Source organism: Apaloderma vittatum, unplaced genomic scaffold (genome assembly GCF_000703405.1).
Source record: "Apaloderma vittatum isolate BGI_N311 unplaced genomic scaffold, ASM70340v1 scaffold20136, whole genome shotgun sequence".
Classification (NCBI taxonomy): domain Eukaryota; kingdom Metazoa; phylum Chordata; class Aves; order Trogoniformes; family Trogonidae; genus Apaloderma; species Apaloderma vittatum.
In genome coordinates, this window is record NW_009721479.1 from 19,076 (window position 1) to 40,128 (window position 21,053).

The following is a 21,053-nucleotide window of genomic DNA, read 5'->3' on the forward strand; positions in this document are numbered from 1 at the left end:
TTGCTAAATAATATTGTCAGCTAATAACAGAAAATCTTACTGAAGAGTTGCATAGTACTACTGTGCGTGTAGACATCTCAGTTAATTATCAAGCAAGTTCAGTTACACAGACAAGACATCCTAAAAATTCAAGCCAAGTGTTTTTAATCTCTGTTACATAAGATGATATTTGCCTTCAGAAGTTCACATGAAAGGGCAACGTACTTTTAACACACGGAACTAAGGAATATACAGCAGTATAGTTTTGTAGTCAAAACCAAAGAAAACAATCAGAAAGCATGGTTATTTGAACTTTCCCTTAATCAGAATAATTGGGACACCACCGATTTGGTTGAAATAGCAAAATGTCATGTAGACTTGTATCACCATAGATGGAGATTAAATTAGTTTCACAAAATAACTTTAGTCACCTTAGCAGAGAAAAAACCCTGTACCACCCTAAGTACAAAGGAGAAGATTCCTTTTGCAGCGGCTGGGACCAGCCGGGACGTTGTACAGGCACGCTTGGAACACGGTGAACGCAGCCGCTAGAATCCTGGGAGTGAGTTACAGCTTTCAAGCCTGTTCCTCAAGACACACTGAAATCCAGAACGTAAGCCCCAGCTAGAAACTAGAAAAACCCCACCTCTCCTGTCGCTCCATGCTCAAGTGAAGGATAAAGTGCTCTTTTGCAAGAAGATCCTGGAAGAGATCTCTTGAACTACCACGGGGGTTCCCCCTGCCCTTGACTGGAGGCAAGAGCAAGGTGAAGGAAGAAGTAACACACCTTGACAGGGGACTAAGGTATAGGAGAGAAAACCGGAGAGAACAGCAGTGAACAAGTGTTCCTCAGCTCTCTTTATGAGTTTTTATTTACCAAAATGTTCCTTGAAGGGTTTCAGCATTAACACTGTTATTTGTAATCAATAATTGACTCTACAGTAGAAAAGTAATGAGACCTCTTTGAGATCATTGCACAAAAACCTGGCAGCAAACCATTAACAACCCTTTGAAATGCACATGTAGATCACTTTCAGAAAAAACGAGTTACAGAATGTTTCTAAAGTGCAAAATAAATATATTGTTAAAGAAGAGAAACTAAATACAATTACTTTTATTTAAATCAAGTCCAGCACGAAAATATTTTAATATGGCAAATACTCCAGCACTTGCTGCATGCATCCATAATCTAGCTATTCACCGGCGTGATCATATTTCCACCCCTCTCCCCATAATATAGAAACTTGACAAGAAATTCAAAACATAAAATTTAGCATGAAGCATTTTCTTTTAATATATATTCCCGTTTAGGTATTTAATGTTTAACCTATAAATAGACACTCTCAGACACAAAATGCTTTGTAGGTGTGTTATTGTGCTGTTTTATGATTAAAATATTTTACATTAATAAGTCTAAAGCAGTTCATTCTTTAGTCATACTTCCAGTGAAAAAATTTTCCATGTCATTAAGTATCAAAACTGAAATTTGCATTTTATCAGTGAGTGACTATATGCTGATGACTACTTTAAAATAAATCTAGTTCACAAAAAGTATTGCTTATCTGAGTGCTAGGTAAATACTATATACAGGTACTCAAACAGTAGATGAGAAACATCATGTAGTGTTACTGTTAAGAAAAGTTTTAAGTAGTACAAAAATTTCCAATAATTTATGTCCTGATTCTTTTTTTTGTGTGTGCTACCAGGAAAAGATTAAAGGAGATTAAAAAAAATCAAAATACTTATCCCAACGGCTCTTGGCTGAAGGAACAAACCATCTATTTTTTGAACTGAAACAAAATAGTGCATATAGTTAAGATTTTCTACTAATTACAAATTTAATTTACCAAAGTAATATGGAGGCAGCATGTGGTAGATTTAATTTTATACAGTCTGAGTCATACACAATTGAAAATTAACGATCTAAAATTCTTAGATTGCTTTAAATCTGTAATTTCAGCATAGTGCTAAATATTGTTCAGTCTTGAAGGCTAAAGTGAAGAATTCTGGATTCTCATTCTAACATATGCAAAGCTCCTCTGCACCTGCTCTTAAAACTTTTTAGCAGCATAGTCAGCTTTATAAAGAAAAAAAGGCAAAACATTACTGTAATTTACATATTCTAATAATCTTTCCAAGGCATCAAAGGACCCAGCTCGAAATTCCTATTATAACTGACAAAATATATTAACATAAACTTACATTTACACTTTCAAAATTTTGTAATTAGTATTAAGTTGGCCTATGAAGCAGTAGTAAAGTGCAAAATATTTGGTTTAATATCTAATGATCAGCTTTTGCTTCTGTGGAATAAAGATGCGTAAGCCTGGCTCTTCCATTGACAGACATGGTGTTTGATGGAGGACCAACCTAGATGTGGGAGGGGGAGAGAAAGAAAAAAATAAAAAGAAATATTAATCTAACTTTTCCAATTCTTCTCTCTGTAGTATGTTACACAGTAGTACTACAGGTTAACAGAAATAGTTACTTTGCTAGTATTTTCCTCATTGCAATGAAAGACCTCCTGTATGATTTCTGAACAAAGCACATACGCTACAGAAGTGGAAATACAAGAAATTACTTAAAACCATCTTTTATCCTGTGTAAAAATTCCGTGTATAACTATTCAAAACGTGTAATTTTTAGTCCTCCTCCAGACCTGGCTGCACAGAAATACTTGGAAAAAACATCGTTAAACCAAACATTTTTTAATAAATCCTGAATAGAGATGATGTCTTACAAACTCTCCTAACACTCCCTTACACCCTGGTAATGTTTCCTGGGTCATCAGGGACAGCCAAGACACGTGAATGGGAGCCACACAAACCGTAACCCGCAGCACAGGCCTTACTAAACACAGGGAAAACATCCTGAAGAGAAAAACGGTTAAAAAGAAACCTCACTTGACCCCATAGTAGGTTAGTAATTACTGAGGGCCCCCTTGAACCGAAAAGACCCCATACTCCCAACATATTAAGTCAGACAAGGAAAGAAAAGCAAGCAATTTGGCTACTGGTGCCAGCATCTTATTTAATGATTCTCTTACAGACCTGAAAGCAGGGAGAGTGTGGTAAGAAGTAAAAAGAGAACCAAGCACCTGATAGGTGTCCTTCACAATTCAAACTGATCAGGTGATTGCTCCCTTTACTCGAGAGCAACACAACAGCGGAAGCTCGGAGGCGGATACATTTTAAACCCTTCCAATACTCAAAATGACTTTTGGGTGCTAATAAGGTAGTGATACAAAATGCTTCATTGGTCTGTCCTACTGCTGCCAGTTCTCCATCTGAATCACAAAATGAAATCGCCTTTTTATTACATCTGTCATAGCCAAAAAAACCTTTTCTGCTGTCAGACATACCTGTACCACAGCACACGTGGCTCTGGGTAAGAGCAACGCGAACAGCACGTTCAGTTGTATGTTTTCCAAAATTTCAGGGTGTTCTTCATAGCATTTTTGAACGTGTGTATCGCAGGGGTGGTTTTGAAGCCTGTTTTAGGTTTCTGTGTTGCAGAAGGCTTTTCTTCCTGTTTACAGCATCTTCATTATTGTAATTTCTCCTTTAAAAGCACAGCCCTCTCCTCACCCTCAGCAGATACTACACTAAGAAAGAGCATCTCCCACCCACAGAAGAGGAAAGTGAGGGGAAAAGGGACTTGAACCATCATGTCTCTCTTCTTTGCCATGCCATTCTTATACCTAAACTGATAAAGACTACATGGGTCAAATCTACCCCAAGAATATTTCTAGTAGGTGTTTCTTGCTTTCTTTCTAGTAGAAATAGACTTCTTGAATTTTGAAAAGCACATTATGAAATTTATTTTTTAAAACAGTTATAAGCTACTGTGCCACGAGCAATGCCTATGCATATGTCCCATAGAATCATGAGACAAAGTTCACACACTACGTAGAATAAATGAAGTTCAGTATTATTCAGAATGTAATTATGCAATAGAGAAAAAAAACTCTCAGCGAAAATATATACAAACAAAATCCATACAAGATTTCTGGTAGAACAGATAGATTTGACCTTTAAGTGACTCTGAACAATACAGCATTTTCTTAATTTTATCCTGCAGCTGTGGTTAGTAACAAGCAGTCAGAAGCAATACTATGGTGTTTTATGTACTGCTTTTACTGACTTGAGGTCAAAAACTACTTGAGCATGCTTGCAACTCTTCCAGAAAACTGACTCTTCCTATTCAGTGTAGAAATGAAGGGAGGTCTGTAAGCCTCCGAGAGGCTGTTGCAAGGCTACACTGAAACAAAACCTTGTGTATGAAATAGATTGTTCCAATACTTGACAATCCACTAAAGGATTTTGACCCTAGGAAATCAAAGACTTCCATGAAACCAAAAAAGCCCTCTCACATCCACCCACCACACATCAACCACACATCGTTTGTTTCTTTCAAGTCTCAACTGGGAAAGGAAAGAGAAAAAAACCTACTCAATTTCTTTAACCTTCTGCAATGAGAAATTACTCCTCAACACAGAATACAAAATACTAATTCTGCAACAAGAAAGCGTTGTGTGAAACTATCGTTGAATTGTCTGGTTACAAATTTAAAACAATTCAGATATTTAAGTGTGAAAGGTTTTACGTAATGAGAGAAGTATAGGTGAATTTTAGGAGTCAGAGAAGTAAAATTAAGTTTTAACGTGAGGGCGTGGACAAAGATGGTCCCACCAGGACTGCTGACAAAATATTAAGAAATATCTCTCTAATGATACCAAAAAGCAGCAGGAAGCTTGAAATACATTGAAGAAAAATTAAGGACCTGACAGAGTCTAATAAATAGAAAATACAATCTTCAGGGCTTCTGTGTATTATCTGCAAAAGATTGCAGCTACTTCAGGTGCAGGGCAAAGCTGCTGAGCATGTGTCTAAAAATCTACCACTCCAAACCAGAAAAACACAAAGAAATAACTGAGTATGTTCCTGAGTTTATAAAAGAGATACTTAATTGATAAAGCAGGGATTAACAGTCCATTTCAGGAATATTTCCGATTGCATTTGTACTGCTTGAAAATATGGACACAGGAAGCTCTGCATGTGCAGTCACCACTTGTATTCTGCAAAACCAAACTCTCTTCCCCACCTCCCCTCCCACGGTTACGAGACCTCCTGACAGCGGAAGCGAACTGCTTCTAGCGTCAGGCATCAACATGGTAACCCTGAAGGAAGTACCATGAGCTCACTGTTATGGAGGCAACGATGAAAACTCACCCTTTTCAATTTGGCAGCAGCTTCTCCCGAGCGGATTGCAGCCAGCAGGCTCTGGTGGATCTGTTCTGGGTCCGGGCGCTGGAACGTCATCACTGTTGGTTTCTTAGTGACAGGGGGTAGGTGGTCAGTGGAAGCACCTGACTGCGCCTGACTCTTCTGCTCGCTATTCACATTGCTGCCTTTCTATAAAGGGAGGAAGTGGGAGGAAAATCAAAATAAACTCCTTTAATCTGAATTAGTCATAAATAGAAAACTAAGTCAACCTGGCACAAGGCTGAGCATCAGAGTGCTGCTGTTCTAGTGCTTGCTCCATTCCAGATTTCAGAAATCAGCCACACTTCAGCTATTGCACATAGTTTCTTCCCTCAGATAATTAGGTGAGCAAAATTTTATACCCCTGTTCTAGTGTGTTTGTGCCATGATCACTTGAAGTCAAACTGATCAAACTACTCAGCATTTAAAAAATCAACACATAAAACCATAAAAATAGATATACACAGTATAAATGGTTCTACTTCATTTACTCTTATTTCAAGTAGGGGATGCTAATTAGGGCAAAGCAATAATTTCCAAAAATCTGAATGGTGTTTTTTCACTCAAATGGTTGTACTTCATTTACTCTTATTTGAAGTAGGGGATGCTAATTAGGGCAAAGCAATTATTTCCAAAAATCTGAATGGTGTTTTTTCACTTTCCCTGTACCCCTGTAATTCATTTTGAAGCTGTACTACTGGCAGACACCACAAGGTGTTTACACTGTGTGAATGCAGCACCTTCTGATCAGGAAGCCGTTCAGACTAGCCTCTAGAGTGGCCACACTAGATGACAGCGGATCAACAGTCAGTTAATATCAGAAATAAAGTTTACCTTATCCATTAGACTATTTTCTGACCTCCCTGTTACTGTCTGTAAGGAAGGGCTTTTCACTTGAGGCACAGAGGCAGCTGAGGAGAATTCAAGTGCCGAAGTGGCAGAGGAGAGTTCAACAGGCAATTCCTCTCTCGGTGCCTGGCTAGTGATTGTACGTGTCTTGTTGAATGACTGTGACCTTTTGACTGCAGAGGAGACGGCAAGAGCAAAAGGGGATGGTCTCGAACTGGAGTACGGCTTTGGAACCGCAAAAGTTCTTAGAGTTCTTAGGTTCAACGGTGCTGGTGGACAGGAGGGAAAACTTGAAGGTTTATTGCTTTTAACAGGAGAAGTGGAGGATTCCGTGGAGGATTCCATTTTTTTCCCATCATCGACTTTTTCTTCATCTGCTGGAGAAGAGAAAGTGTTGGTTTTATGTAAAGTTGGATCAAGTGGCAAGACCTTTTTTTCCATCTCTGTATTCTTAGCATCATTTTGAATGGAATTAGGAGCACAAACAGTACTTCTGGCAATTGCAGAGGTCACATAATGGCTGGAAGCTCTTCGTTGCATTTGTAGATAAAAAGAACTAGGCTTCATTGTAGGACTTAATGCATTTGACTTGTCCTGAGTCTCGGAAGAAGCATTTGTATTATCCAAGCTTAGCATCAGCGGGACACGCTGTTTGGAAGACTCTGTTTCCGTCCACCTGCTCTCAGCAGTAATCTCAGCTCCAGATGACGCAACACGTTCAGAAACACTATTCGCTCTGTGCAGCAGATCATCTGCCGCTGCCGGTTCATTGTGTGAACCAACCTGTAAATGACCCTCGCTTTTTGGAAGATGAGGAATTTCAGCTTGCACTATGAATTCTTTGGGGTGTTCATGTTTCAGAGAGTTTTCCAAAACAGACATCTCTTGATCTTTATGATCTGATGGAACTGCTGATTCCCAGTTCTTCATTATCTCTAAGGATTTTGGAGGCACTATTGTGTAAGTCGTCATTCCAATTTTTGGTATGTAATCCCTTGTAATTTCATTAGCAGGCTTGGGTTTAGGTTTGGTGTCCTGTCTGTAAAAAGGTTGATTTTTTATGGGAGAGCCATCTGGAGCTTTTGCAGTTGTTTCTGGCGAAGCAGAATTACTGCCATTTATACAAATGTAACTCTGATCTTTTACGGGAATTATTTTTTCAAGGGCAACTTCTTGTTTCTCAAGATTCTGTTCTGTTGAAGTATCTTTATCCTCTTGTATTCCATGCATCACCTGAAGAAGGGGGTTGTTTGTATCTGTGTTGTGCTGAGGGACCAGTCCTCTGAATGTGGATGAGTCACAATCCCGACGAAGAGGAATTTCTCTCTCTACAGTCCTTCCCAAATTGCTATCTGATGGGCCTGTCTGGATCGCAACATCCTGAGTTTTCACTGTGTCCAAGGTAGTTTGATTTGGTTTTTGATCTTGCTTTTCTGGAATCAGTTGAGGATAATTCCTATGACTTGTAGAGATGTCGTTTTTACATGCCTGGCAGTTTGATAGTCTGTCAGCTTCAAGCTTGTTATTTTCTCTAAAATCTACTGTTTGCATTTCAGCTGTCTGAAGTTCTTTCACTTCTGTTGTTGGAAGGAGTTTTGTATCACTGTGATCTTTAATTTAGAGAGAGATTCCAAAATTAATACAAATGCCAAAAAGATTCAGTCCTCCCTCTCACAAAACAAAGCCCCGCATTCAATGTATTTAACTACAAGGACTGGCTCTTAACTGACATTAAAATTTTCTTTAACACTTTTAATGGCTAAAGACATGCTTATCTTTTACTAATATTGCCAAAAAATAGTACTCTAACTCAGGTATTCTTCCTTAATTAACAGGCCACTGGTGCCATGCATCAACTTAATAGAAAAATCTATTCTTGAATCCTTCAAAAGTGCTAACAAATTTCAGTTGATTCTATAGGTGTCAGTGACTCAAGAGCTCAAGGACTATTCAACATTGAAGTCAGATGTAATTTTTATTTACTTCCACAATTTTGTGGCTTCTGGTCTTTAGTTTTAACATTAGAAATGTTATTTGTCAACTACACCTCATCTACTTGTAAAAAGGAACAACTGGAAAACATATGGAAAAAAGTAATTTTCCAACTATTTTTTCAACTGTTTAACAGGTCTTGATAATTCAGTTTTCTACCCCCAGACTAAATACCTAGTCCTCTCCAAAACACAGGAGTATTTGAGTCAAATTGTTTTAAATACAGTGTTGGAAAAATTTAATTTTTTTATGAATAATCATTTTGAGTGGCATTTTAAAAGAAAAGGCAGTTAAAACTTGTTTCACATAAACAGAACTTTCACAGTTTGTTTTTATGATTTATAAACAGAGGTGCACTGAGCCTAAAAGGCTATGGAAGGCCTAACGTATAAATCTGAAAACCGGTGTCACAAAAGGGTAAAATAAAGTCAGTCGGGTCACTAAATCCACAGAAAAATTTATGACCCATTAGATGTAGTAATTTCATATCAGCGTGTCACTTTGTTCTATTTGTGTTTAAAAATACTTGTATTTTAATGTAGCAAACTCCTGTTAGTCTCAGAAGGAAAGAAGAACGGATGGCCTCTCCTTCCCCACGGGGGTGCAGCGCCCGTGTCACACCACGGGGCAGCAGAACCTCTGTCCAGCCTCCCCTCTCCTCAACATTGCTCCACCCATAACGTCCCAGAACATGATGCAGCTTTGACTACGTCTATAACGAAAAAATAAATATATTAAAAATAGAACCCCCCAAACTAAAACTGCAGTCAATTCTTGTCACCTGACCTCAAAGAGGATACGCTAGGGCTAGAGAAAGTTTTAAGAAAATAACGTGATGATTGCAATTTGGTCCCCATGTGTTGCCTGATTAGTTGAGAGGCGTCCCTGCCCAGGACAGGGAGGTTGGATCAAATGATCTCTAAGGTCCCTTCCAGCCTAGGCCAGTCTATGGTTCTGTGATTCAGTTCAAGAGTTGACTGTATTGTCATTTTTTCCAAAGGAATAGAAAAGTTCTCCTCAACTTTGCTTTGAGGTGTTAAAAATGAGCGGTAATTACTCACCATCGGTTTTATTTTGATCCAAAATTCTAAGCTTCCGGTCTTTTTCAAATGCAACTTGCTCACCACTTATCTTAGCCTGTAGTCCCCTGCAAAACACAACAGTACATTAAACACGCTGGTATCATTCGTTTCAGTAAACACAAGAAGCGATGCAAGAGAACTGGCAATATTCTCCAAACACAGATGGACAAAATAGAATCACTCTGCCAAACACTGGAGTACTCAACAGAATAGATGATTATTTTTTTAAAAAACACGAAGAAATGCTGCTATGATATTTTACCAAAACAACATGCAGCTTCACTCTCTTCCTGTAAGCAGAGGATCAGTTTTCCTTTCTCTTCTCCTGCTCCTTTTGTTTAATCGTGCAGTTCTAACAAGCCCCTTTCCGGTAACAACTCGATTTCATGGAAGCCACAATGATTTATCATTCATATAAGTGTCCTTAGTGTGAAGTGCTCTGACACCACCACCATTTAAAACTTGATTTTGTCCTTGACATGATACACAGGAAGCTGCATGAGACGTTGGCTGCTTATGAACACATGAACTGTGCAGCAAAGACTTCTCAAAACAGTAGTGAAAATTCTTCTGCCCCTTTCAAGGAATACCTTGAGAACAAAGGAACACACTAAACATTTTGCAAATGTATACAATTTCTGTCCTCAAGTCACGGGGGCAAGAAAACTACACAAATGCTAAATAAACCCCTCATCTTTTTTGGAGGGGGAAGCATTAAATCCTTGTCTTAAAAAAAGTAAATGAAAGGTCAAAATACTTATAATTTCTCTTTAGAATATTGTTAGAACTTCAAACTAAGATATTTTTCTTCTCTGTAGTTGCAAATACCAGCATTATGAAGATTCCAATTAATTTGCCACATTAAACAGTAGTTGTCAGGAACCAGTGCCTTGAGCTGAAATATCTGCTTAGAATCATTTAAAATGATAAATTCCCCAATAACCATCCATTTTCATGTTGCTTTTACAGTCCAAAATATACTGTATGTGTCCAATAAACCACTAAACAGGAGCACATGCTCTCAAAATTACTGTTAGAAGAACGTTAAAGCTTAGTCCTGCACTCGGTATTCTTCCTTACCTCCACTGCCTTGAGCGCAGCTGAGGAACCGAACTACAGGTATTCACAACAGGCTGAACTGTTTAAAAAAACATAAACCAACCAAAACCACAAACCACCACAGAGTATCGTTATAGAACTAGGTGGTTTTGACTGGAATATTACATATTTCCCTAGTTGATTAAAAAACACTTGTTCAAAGTAACTGTATCTTTTATGTAAGATCTGAATTATCAAAAGGTTTCCAGAAATACAATGTCAGAGAAATCGAGTCCTCATTCTGGAATCCCTGTGATATTTCAGGAGAGAAGGGACTGCCAAACTCTGAAGTTAGAGCACCGTGCACACTAGATGACACTTGCCAGGGTTATAGGCCATGAAAGTCTGTTACAAAGTTAGTGAGGGGGAAAAAAAGAAACATCTCCTGGACAACTGGCCAAACTGGCCCAATAACACAGGTCTGATAATCTGCAAGTGGAAGACAACTTAAAAATAACATTTGGCTAGTCCTCCTCCTTGTAGATCCCTACAGAGCAGATGCACCCAAGGAACTGGCACAATGGTTGTCAGGACAAAGCACCAAAGATTTCTGCAAAGCCCCATTTGGCCTTGGACTGACAAAAAAGACCCTTGAAATACAAGTCAAAGCTCTCCATTACTACCTTGAAAGTTCTTGGCTACTAGGGCAGTCACACATCTTGGCTTCAGTCCAGTAATTGAAATAGTTCTTTCAATTTAATGTGGGAACAGTAGCCAGTTGAGTTGCCCCAGGGAACAGAGAAACAGTGAATTACATTAACACAATGGGACTTCTCTGGACAATCAACATTTATTTCAAGCAGGCACTAACTCAGGCTGGAAACCTGCTGAGTCAGGTAGTTTAACAAACATGCCGAAGGGCAAAGGTACAGCATCACCAGAAGGAAAAAGAGCAGTTAAGGAAACTAATGCCTTCATTCTTTAAAAAGGCAGAATTAACTTGTTTTCCTGAGAGCAGATGGATTGAGACAGGTCAAGATAACTGCATAACGTCTAAAGAAAAGACAAAAGAAAAAACAAATACGCAAGCAACAGTTAACTGTGCCCAGAACAACAGAAATGGCCATTCCACCTGTTTTTCCCCAACTGTAAGAACAAATTTGTAAATTTTCATTTAACTAATCAATTGAAATTTTTTGTAGCACACTACTCTAGTAAATATGCTGGGAATTTAGGAGCAAGGTTCAGCTTTTTCAGAGTCCAGCTGTTTGAGTGGTACGAACAGAGAGGCTTAAGGAGACTAGCCTGCAGAACACTTCTTTGTCATTTTCCTTGAAAAGCTCCATGAATTACTGTGCACAGAAGAGTGCTACAATGAAAGCCGAGCATATTATTAAGCTCATTCCTCTCCCACAATTGTGTTCTGTGCCTCACAATGAAACAGTACTCTACATTTGATTTGCCTCCCCCATTCCTTCCCCAATGCTCCTTACTTTGTCACAAAAAGTACTTACTTGCCATCTGTGCTCGTATTTTCTTGTTTTTCCTCCTTGAAGCTTTGCGAGTTGTCTACAGAAGCACTGCCAGGAGCTGATGAAGCAGGAGCATTTTTTTCAGTTTCCAGTGGTACCTCAGCAGAGCTGAAGGCTGCAGTAGCTTCTCCTATCCCAGGAGACGTATTTGGACTTTCCCTGTGCTCTCTCTGTTGCACACTCATCTCTTCCCTTTCATCAATTTCTTCCAGGTTGTATTCTGAGCTCCTTACACCTACACCCACAGAAAGAAAAACAAACAAACAAACAAAAAACAACACAGCCCACAGTTGTCAATGCAGGTTGTAGATAAAAAGAGAAACCAGTGGTGAATTCAGCCTAAGTAGTCCAAAGAAGGAAAATTGAGACTTCTTTTCATAATTTGAGTCAAAAAAACCACACCATCACTTCATTCAGAGTTTTAACCTCACAGTACTTTGATTTTTTCCAATTCTCTCTCTCTACATGTGAGAATATGCTCATCGCCAGGCTACTATCCATCTATTTCTGCATCCCTAACTACTGTATAACATCTTCCTTGTCTAACCCAAGTACTGCATTAGAATAGATAAAAATATATTTAACAGTATCATAATCTAAAATTTCATGGAGGCAGGCAAGTTTTTTTAACCTGGATTTCTTAATACTTCCATTAGCTCTCCAGTCAGGTTTACAGTACACGGTTGCTTTATATCAGAGTAGGTATGTTCAAGAACTGAAGAGCAAACCAAATCTCAATTTTGCCCACGGTTTGAAATAGTTACCTCCCCAGGGAAAGCTTATTTACTACTGTTGCAGCATCCATAGCAGGGGGCATTTAAGGACCTCTTTAAGGTCCCCTCCAACCCAAGCTATTCTGTGATTCTATGATTCTAAGTTTGATCACCACTATGCAATCTTTCCAGTAATTAAAACACAGTTAGAAGTGTCTTGTGCAGTGCCTTGTATTACAGTAGAAATGCACAAAATTAAAGTACATATAAAAATGTTAAACCATAAAAATAATGATGTTTTCGGCTAGCGCATGGTTAACTAGAATGTTTAGTTGCTGCATTAGGACATACATAAGTCAGCGTACCTTAAGTTAAACTAATAAATCCACCTATTTTAATTTCCAGAAGGATTAACCATTTCTAGCTTTATTTCCCTGGCAGCAATCTTCCTACAAGAGACGATTCACAATTTTCAAATATTAGTATCGATACAATTAACCCCTTGGCTTTGCAGCCTGCATTCTCTAACACACAGAAGACAGTCGTCCCCTCTCTATAGTGCAATATGGTGCCATGGAAGGGCTCTGGCCACACCTGAGGCACAGCAGCAGCGCGCTCTGCCTGGCCCGACCCGCGTCTTTCTGTCAGCTCTGCAGGCACCGACACTCGTGAGCTACGGGTCCTGCACTCAGGCAATTCGATTTCAGACTTTTCTAAGTTGTATCAGTAGATTGCCAAATGTAAACCGAGGCCATTAATGAAAACAAAATCCTGGCTTAAAGCTATCATACTAGAAAGTAGCAGATCCCAGAGCAAGAAAAATCTTCGATTGACTGTTGTTTGTACAGACAGATATCCTACAATGCTTCCAGTACTTCCAGAGATGCACACAGCTATAGAAACATAACAGAGGGTTGTACATATTGGAGAAAGTCTGAGTAGAGAAGCTTTGATTTTTCAAATAGGGTCATTAGTTAAGGGTTCAGTAATACTGAAGCTACTGATTCAGGTACAGAGCATCTACAAAACACAAACCTTGTACTATTTAATTCTAATTGTGTATTGCACTCTTGTAATAATGCTTTGCAGTTACACATCAAGCGACGTGATCAACACGTGTCACAGCACTGAATGCAGAGGTGATTCAGATCCCCAGGTAAAGAGGGGCAAGACTGCAAAGTGGTGCAGGTGAGGTCCTCCACATGATTTAAGCACATACAAACAAGCCACCCTGGTACTAATGGGACTCCTGAAGAACTTACTACTAATAAGGGCCTTCTGTTCCTTCCCTCTGCCATCAAACTCTTTCATCTCTATCTAGGGAAAAGTCATGCCAGCAGGCTCATATTTTGGCAGATTATTTTAGTGGCAGCGATACGATTTTACGTATGAAGACATAAATACGTATGTCACAAGGGACAAATAAAGCATAACAGAGTGTGGGCAAACATCAAACCTGCTGAGACTATTCCACAGTCCATAACCAGCTCTCAGGAACACCATCTCCTTCCCCAGTGAGAATTATTATGCCGTGGGCCTGAGCCATCACCAGTCACAGGAACGAAAGCAAAGACCTTCTGCCTAAATACTCTGTCGAAACCTAGATCATTCAACAAAACACAGCCAGGTCTTCTGACAAGACAAATGGAAGCATTCTGGAGTTGCTATGGCTTTGTGTCCAGGCACTGCTGTCATCTCTGTCGCTTTTCCTCTGGAGAAAAGTAAAACAAAGGCTGAGTTGAATCTGTACTGATGGGACAGACACATAGCTTGGGTTGGTAGGAGACACTCCTGACACTCCTGCTACATCAAAGTCTGTCCTTTGCTGTGCTAGGAACAGCTCCAAGCTTTGGAGTGGACTAACCTGACCTACAGATGTATAATACCAAACAAAACCACCCCTCCTACTTTTCTCAAAGTGCTCTCCTTCATCTGTCAGCATACTACCACAGCCTTGTTTGGAGTTAATTTCAGCTAGTTGTGTTTCATCTCTTACTGGATCACGTTCCAGACCTGGGCCACCCCTGCTGGAGCAGAATAAAGTGTGAATGCAATGGATACACAAACATTTAACAGTCATCTTTCACTTCCATCATCCAGTTAACTCCCTAGAGCAACAATTCAGATTTTATGACTTGTTTCCAAACTCTCAGTTTAGAGTTTTTCTATGCAACATATCGCTAGGAAGTACTTAGGGCAATACTGGCTACATACTATTGCCTTACTGCTTATATACTCCATATGCAAATCCATATATACTACAAATTGCATTTTTGCTCATGTATAATTTACTCTCCATGAGCATTAGTCATTGAGTTTTAATTAGCCCTAGGAGAACATTGTCAAAGCCTTCAGGATGATATTGGGAAGACATGCCCAATAAGATGTCTGACATACCAGCTGAAAGTCTCCTTGGAGTCAGCAAGAACACTCTTTGCAAGGCTGCCGCTGCTCCGTGAGCCGCTCTGCTTGTACACACCAAAGCCAGAAAGCCTGACTACATTGTTAAATCTGCCAGAGTTTTTGCTTTTGACTCTAGTCCTTAACAAATTTTTTCTGTAACCAAGAAGATTCTATCAAGAGATTTGTTTGATGGGAAATTATTTCAAAATCTGTAATTTTTTTAATTACTTTTTTTTTTAAAATATCATTTCATCTTCTTCCCTAGAAAAGAGACTTAGCGCTAATTAACTTCAGGAAGGGGAACAAAAATCAAAAATGAAAAAAAAATATGCTGTTTATAATCCCAAATGTTCAAATTAATTCTTTGTCAATGTTTATTCTAGTAGATGTATGCCTTCAATTTGCTTTTTTCAAGGTACAAGCTGTTTTTACACAACGGGAAAACTGTCGCTGCACAACAGAAATGCTGTCTGTTCCAAATTACATTCTACCTAATGTATATGTGTCTATTAGCCAGGCACTACTTCAACACCAAGTTATTTGTAATGGTTCACTATAGGGCAGAAAGTAACACTCTATTTGCAGCTTAACTTTTTTTTGCTTATTTACTAAAGTTTCAACGCTTAACAGAACTACTTTGGCAATGCCACTGGCAACTAAGCAAAAACTCACAAAACTTCCAGAAGCCTGGCAATCAAAGCAGCATTATTCCAAACAGAAGGAGCTACTGAGTTTATGCAAAATTAAAATTATGTTCAACTTAGCAATTAAAGAGATATTGAATTATTTTATCGATTTAAGACAATATACAGAGGTGCTCAATTTTCAGACCAGGAACAAGACAAGCGTCCTGCAATTGATTTTGCTGCAGGTGAATATTGGTTCTCACAGCACGACGGGCTTTGCTAAAAGGACCCTTTATACATAGGCCCTGGGACAGTTTCAGAGATGCCACCAGAGAGCAGCAATATCCCGTAAGAAAAAGGGAGGGTGGTGAAAGGCAATGAAGAAGTGCTGTGTCTCTACATTTTAAAAAGATGCATTGCAGGAAGTCTTCAGCAAAGGACACTGCGTGAACACATCGGCAGCAGAACTAGAGAATGAAGCCTGTCACTAACCGCAGAGGTAAATCCCGGGGCTCAACACAGACTGCTCTAAGCCCAGTGAAGATGATTGCAATTTTCTATTTCTTTCCATTACACATTAAATTAAAGTATTTAATTACGAAACTAAAGTGCCTCAAGCAGAGGTTCCTAAATCTATGGAAAAGCAAACAAGCCATTGCTAAGATGTTCAGGGCTTTTTATCTCAGATATTACAGTGATGGGAAATGTCGAAATTCTACCATGAATTTACCATATTAAGATAGAAACAAGCTCAAGAACACAAAGAAAAATAAAATATGATTTTACATCATCGTATAACTTTGCTCATCATCTTCAACCCATCACACGTTGATAAAAACAGTTTTCAACACAGAAAATTAAGTACTAATAAACATGACCAAGAACTGCTCCCTTAGAAGTGACTAAAAGATGCCTCTTTCATCTGCTACAACAGCTAGAAAAAGGAAAGGTTACAGCTTCATTACATCTGCACAGTATGGGGCCATACTTCCCATTTATTAAGTTATATACTATTTCTATTTAAGATCTTTTCTGAAAATTTACATAAATTGCCCTGAACAGAAACCAAGTCCAAATTTACAGGTTACTGATCTTTTTTCCCTCTCCCTCTGCCAGGATGGCAGCTGACGTTTTCAACTCTTGTTGCAGAATGTTTGTGTTTTACCACTCCAATCAATTCGATTGGCAACCTGAATTAAACAGCTGGAAAACTAAAGAGTTCCTAACAACTAGTACGGAAACTGAGTGTTCAGCCTCATACAATGACAGCGGCATTCCAAATGCTTAGTGTGTATTTATTTCACTCCTAGTGAAATATATTGAAGTGTAATTCTTCCAGACAGTACTGGAACTGATTATTCTAAAAGCTTTTACGAATTTTAGAAGACTCTTAGAAGCTGTATCTGAACCCCACAGTCCAATGCTTACAAACAACTATACTTAACAGTAAAAATCATATAAATTCAAAAAGTAGTATGCTCAGCAGCTAAAGAATTTATTTTAAACAGCTATACTTTCATATAATACATTTTTTCCATAGCATGCAACAAATTATTTAACTTAATGCAGAAATGACTATTTATGACACAGTTTACATTTACAACTTATGTTTTTAAAAGCTGTTCAAATGCAAACCAAAAGGCAGGCACAGATTTGCTCCTACCCCTTGCCAGCACAAGGCAGGGTTCTGAAAACAAGACTGAAGGGCCTCCTTAGCTTCTGCAAGGCTTGTTACAAAGTACACAAAAATCACCCGAAGTTCTGGCTTGTTCTTGTCTACAGCTTGTAGGGGAGGAGGGAAAATGCATAATACTTAGTTCGCTAAATGTACTTAGTTTGTTAAACGTAAAGCAGACATCAATAAAGAAAAATACATTGTGTTTCTGTAGACAGTAAAGTTTACTGATCCGAAGTGTTAAAATTAGTTCTATTCTTATGACACATCTCTAATATAGTAATTTATTACTATGAATTACAATAGCTTGCCATGAAGTAGATTTTATCAATGCATTAGGAAAAAGAACTAACCTGTTTCAGACTGCATTTCGGTGGATCTTCCTTCCACTTTCGTAGAGGCTGATTCTGTTGACTCTGTTACTGCAAGAAGTCAAGTAACAAGATTTTTTGTTGCCTCTCAATTTCTGCCCCAACAGAAGTTCTAGATAAAACGTTAAACTGTGATCTTACAGACTGGCGAGTTCTTCAAGAAATGCACATCTTAAGCACTCAGTGCTCATTGTCACGTTTCCGAGGTACTTTAATCTCAACTCAGGTATTTTTGAACCAGCGAATTGAATTTTTGATCAAACAGAAGAATTACAAAAGACCAATACAAAACTTTCTCTAAAATTCTTCTTATTCAATTTCCTATTAAACCTTCTCTGACCCAGAGAAGCTAATCTTTTCTCTGCACCCCGAGCTGCCCATCTGATTAACACAAACACAATCGCTATAGTTAACCTAACTATAATTAATTTGGTATTTTCTGCTTTTTTTCTGATTTGCACGCCCTAAAACCTGCGTACTTTATCACACTTGTGGGATAATAGCAGAAGATTGGTGAGGAGGATTGTAAACACACTCAAGTGGCTTGCAGCCGAGGTGTAGAAAAACACATTTATCATACTAATTGTTGTTTAGGCTTGTGCGTTTGACAAGTGTTTAGATACCACAGGCCTGTGATAGACTTCGAGGCACCCCACTGAATATGCCTGCCCTGCTATGGGAGAGATCGAAGTCCTGCCAAAACTACCCCTGCGCAAATCTCTGAGACAAAGGGGAAAACAGCAGGTTTGGTGATCCTCTAGCATGGATGGAGCTCCAGAGTGCCCGTGTCCCCACTTCTCTGCCTCTGCTCAGGTGCTGCTTCAGGGATCCCCTGGATGATGAGGTAACGAAAATAAATTTACTCTTCACATCGCATCCGTGGTTTTGTGGTTGTTCCCGAGTCCTGCCCAGGCCGGCTCCCTTACCCTACATGAGCCAATGTCATCAAGTGGTGTTACCACTCCTTAGCATCTGGAGATGTTTGGCACTCGTATTTTAACTTGAGGTTCTTATCTCATAAGGTGGTATTTCTTTAACGTTTAGCCAAACTGCCTCCCAATTAAACAGCATAAAAAGATTACCAGTCTCATTCCGGCTTTCGCTTTGATCTTCTGGTGCTCTGGAGGGTGGTGAGGGCGCTTTGCGCTTCATCCTCCGTAGAGAGGAGTTCACGGAAGCGGTGTCACTGAGGGGCAGCGAACCCTTCCGGACTAATCCCAGAGGGGCCTAGAAGGGAGACAGGCAAGGAAAAAGATTAATAACAATTAAAGAAATACAGTAAAATAGCTCTAGTAATTATTCTCCAGAAGTACTTACAATGTACATGGGGGAAAGAGAGAATGTATACCTATTACCAAACGCATTACGTTTCTCATATTAATTCCTCTGAGGAGTAATTTTCCAAAGAAAAAAAATAAAATTTTTCTAGAGTAATTGAATATATTCACAGAGGTACAAGACACAGCAGTAAAAAATCAGCTGCTAATATAAGAGAGAACTGAAATTCGTTTATGCCCAAAGGCTATTCTACAAACCCCAAATAATTCTAAAAGTAACTAAAAATGTTTGTAGAAAGAAGCTTCAACTGCATTTCACTGCAATGACATGACATGTTTCCTTCTCCATTCCTTCAACAGCAGACCTAAGCGAGCTGTATACATAATTATTGGGATTTTTTCCCCTACTTGAAGTATATGAAGTTTTACAGAAATTTTTAGAAGGCCACCTTTCAAAGCTTATCTTAGAAAGGCCAACTGTCTTATAATCATAATGCTTACTAAAGTTAAATTGTAATAAGGCATAAAAAAAAAAACGACCTACTGATGTTAAAGTGTAATAGTGTCATTACAGAAGACAAAAAAAAAAATTAATTCACAAACAAACAAAACCATTAAAAAACGGGACAAAGGCTCCTCACTGAAGACTTTGTAATTTTATGATATAGTAGTCTAATTGCATTTTAAATTGTTTTAAAAGCATATTCTGTGTCTCAAAAAGACCATGGCTTTGAATCGACCTGCCACTATTACAGTTTGCTTACACTGAAGAGACTTTCTATTTCCACATCTACTAGAACAGTAACATTCAGGATCCCAGCAATAAGGGAGTGTATCTGGCACAACACTCAGCTGCCTATTTCCGATCCCTGTCACTTGTCTACTTGACAATATAAAAAAATCCAGCAGTGACATTCATTTCTGGCTAGAAGGATCCACACAACTGGATATGGCCTCACGTTCAGAGAACTCGTCTGTGCTTTAATTAACCATCCCACTTTGCAAAGCAGAGTAATGAGGAATAGAGATGGCATAAATACACCTACAAATTTTTGTTTCTCTGCCAATCCTTTCACAAGCATCACTGACAACAGAATTGTTCACCATCTCAATATCCATGGAATAACCCTTTAGAAAATGACCACTGAACACATATACATCCACAATAAGGGGGCCATTAAAGACCAAAAAGCTACAGTATTCTGTTGTACATAATCAAAACTACAAAGAAAACTACTCACAAGAGAAAAGAAACTGCCACAAGATGTCCGTGAAACAGTGTTTGGCAGCTCCTGTTAGACCTCGATAAAATACCGAAATGAATGAATTGGGACGGTGAAAACCGTCCTCTGAGCTACCCTGGGCACACTCAGTCACCTGTTTTGTCCCACCTCAGTGTCAGGTGTGACAGATCCCTTGGGTACTTCACTGCACTGTAAAGAGCAACACTGTTCAAAATGTTCACATAATTCTCCCGATTGCTCCAATGCCAAAGTAAGCAACTCAAACCTGTTACAGCAAAGCAGGACTCAGGGTTTTACAAAGGAAAAACAAATCACAAGGGAAAGGTTCTTTTAAGAACAGCAGAGGATATGGACATAGCACTCCACTCCTAATAAAAAATACTTGTATGCTTGAATACTTTTCAAACAAGTCAATTTCTAGATTAAAACATCACACTAAAAAAAAAAAAAAAAAAATCACTTTTCACTTTTAGTTTCTTATTCACATTTCCCAAATAGTTCTATGAGGAAAAACAATAAATAGTATTCAACATCTGAATTTATGCAGGAGGGAGTGTTAAATATAATGTTCTTTCCTCAAATGAGGAAAGAACATTTACTGCTAAAACATTTTCTTGGTTTCTCTTGGGCGGTGCTATTTTTCTCCTCTTTGGCAGCTGCTCTCCAGGCAGCAGCCCCTCCGTTCTGCACAAAGACGCTGGTTCTCTGTTCAGAGGTCTGCACCCTCAGCTGCTTCACGCAGGCTCCCTCGGCTGACTGGGCTGGCAGAGCTCTGCGCACACTCGCTCCGTGAAACAGATGTCACCAGAGTTCCCTCCTGCACAGAATGAGTGTATGTGTAGGGGGGAAATAATGTTCTCGGCATAAGAGCACAAATGCTACTAGAAGATTTTTATAAGCCTTTCTACTGCCCTTTGCATCCAAAGAAACAAACGATTGCAGAGAGAGATTTTGAGAAAGTACTAAATGTTCCAGTTAAGGTTCAAGTGTTGAACAGATTTTCTCAGG

At 38.9% G+C, this 21,053-nt stretch overlaps 1 protein-coding gene across 1 annotated transcript in view; it reads right to left on the reverse strand.

Moving 5' to 3' along the window:
* Nucleotides 1-2,241: 2,241 nt before the first annotated feature.
* The window catches only part of COBLL1 (cordon-bleu WH2 repeat protein-like 1), a 36,832-nt gene continuing 18,020 nt past the window's right edge, over nucleotides 2,242-21,053 (reverse strand). The window contains exons 8-14 of the mRNA XM_009871419.1: nucleotides 18,607-18,751; nucleotides 17,507-17,575; nucleotides 11,719-11,971; nucleotides 9,146-9,231; nucleotides 6,078-7,702; nucleotides 5,211-5,393; nucleotides 2,242-2,349 (exon numbers count right to left, since the gene is read on the reverse strand). Of these exons, the coding sequence (XP_009869721.1) occupies nucleotides 2,263-2,349; nucleotides 5,211-5,393; nucleotides 6,078-7,702; nucleotides 9,146-9,231; nucleotides 11,719-11,971; nucleotides 17,507-17,575; nucleotides 18,607-18,751 (2,448 nt within the window). The 3' untranslated portion in view covers nucleotides 2,242-2,262. The remainder of the gene's footprint in view (nucleotides 2,350-5,210; nucleotides 5,394-6,077; nucleotides 7,703-9,145; nucleotides 9,232-11,718; nucleotides 11,972-17,506; nucleotides 17,576-18,606; nucleotides 18,752-21,053) is intronic.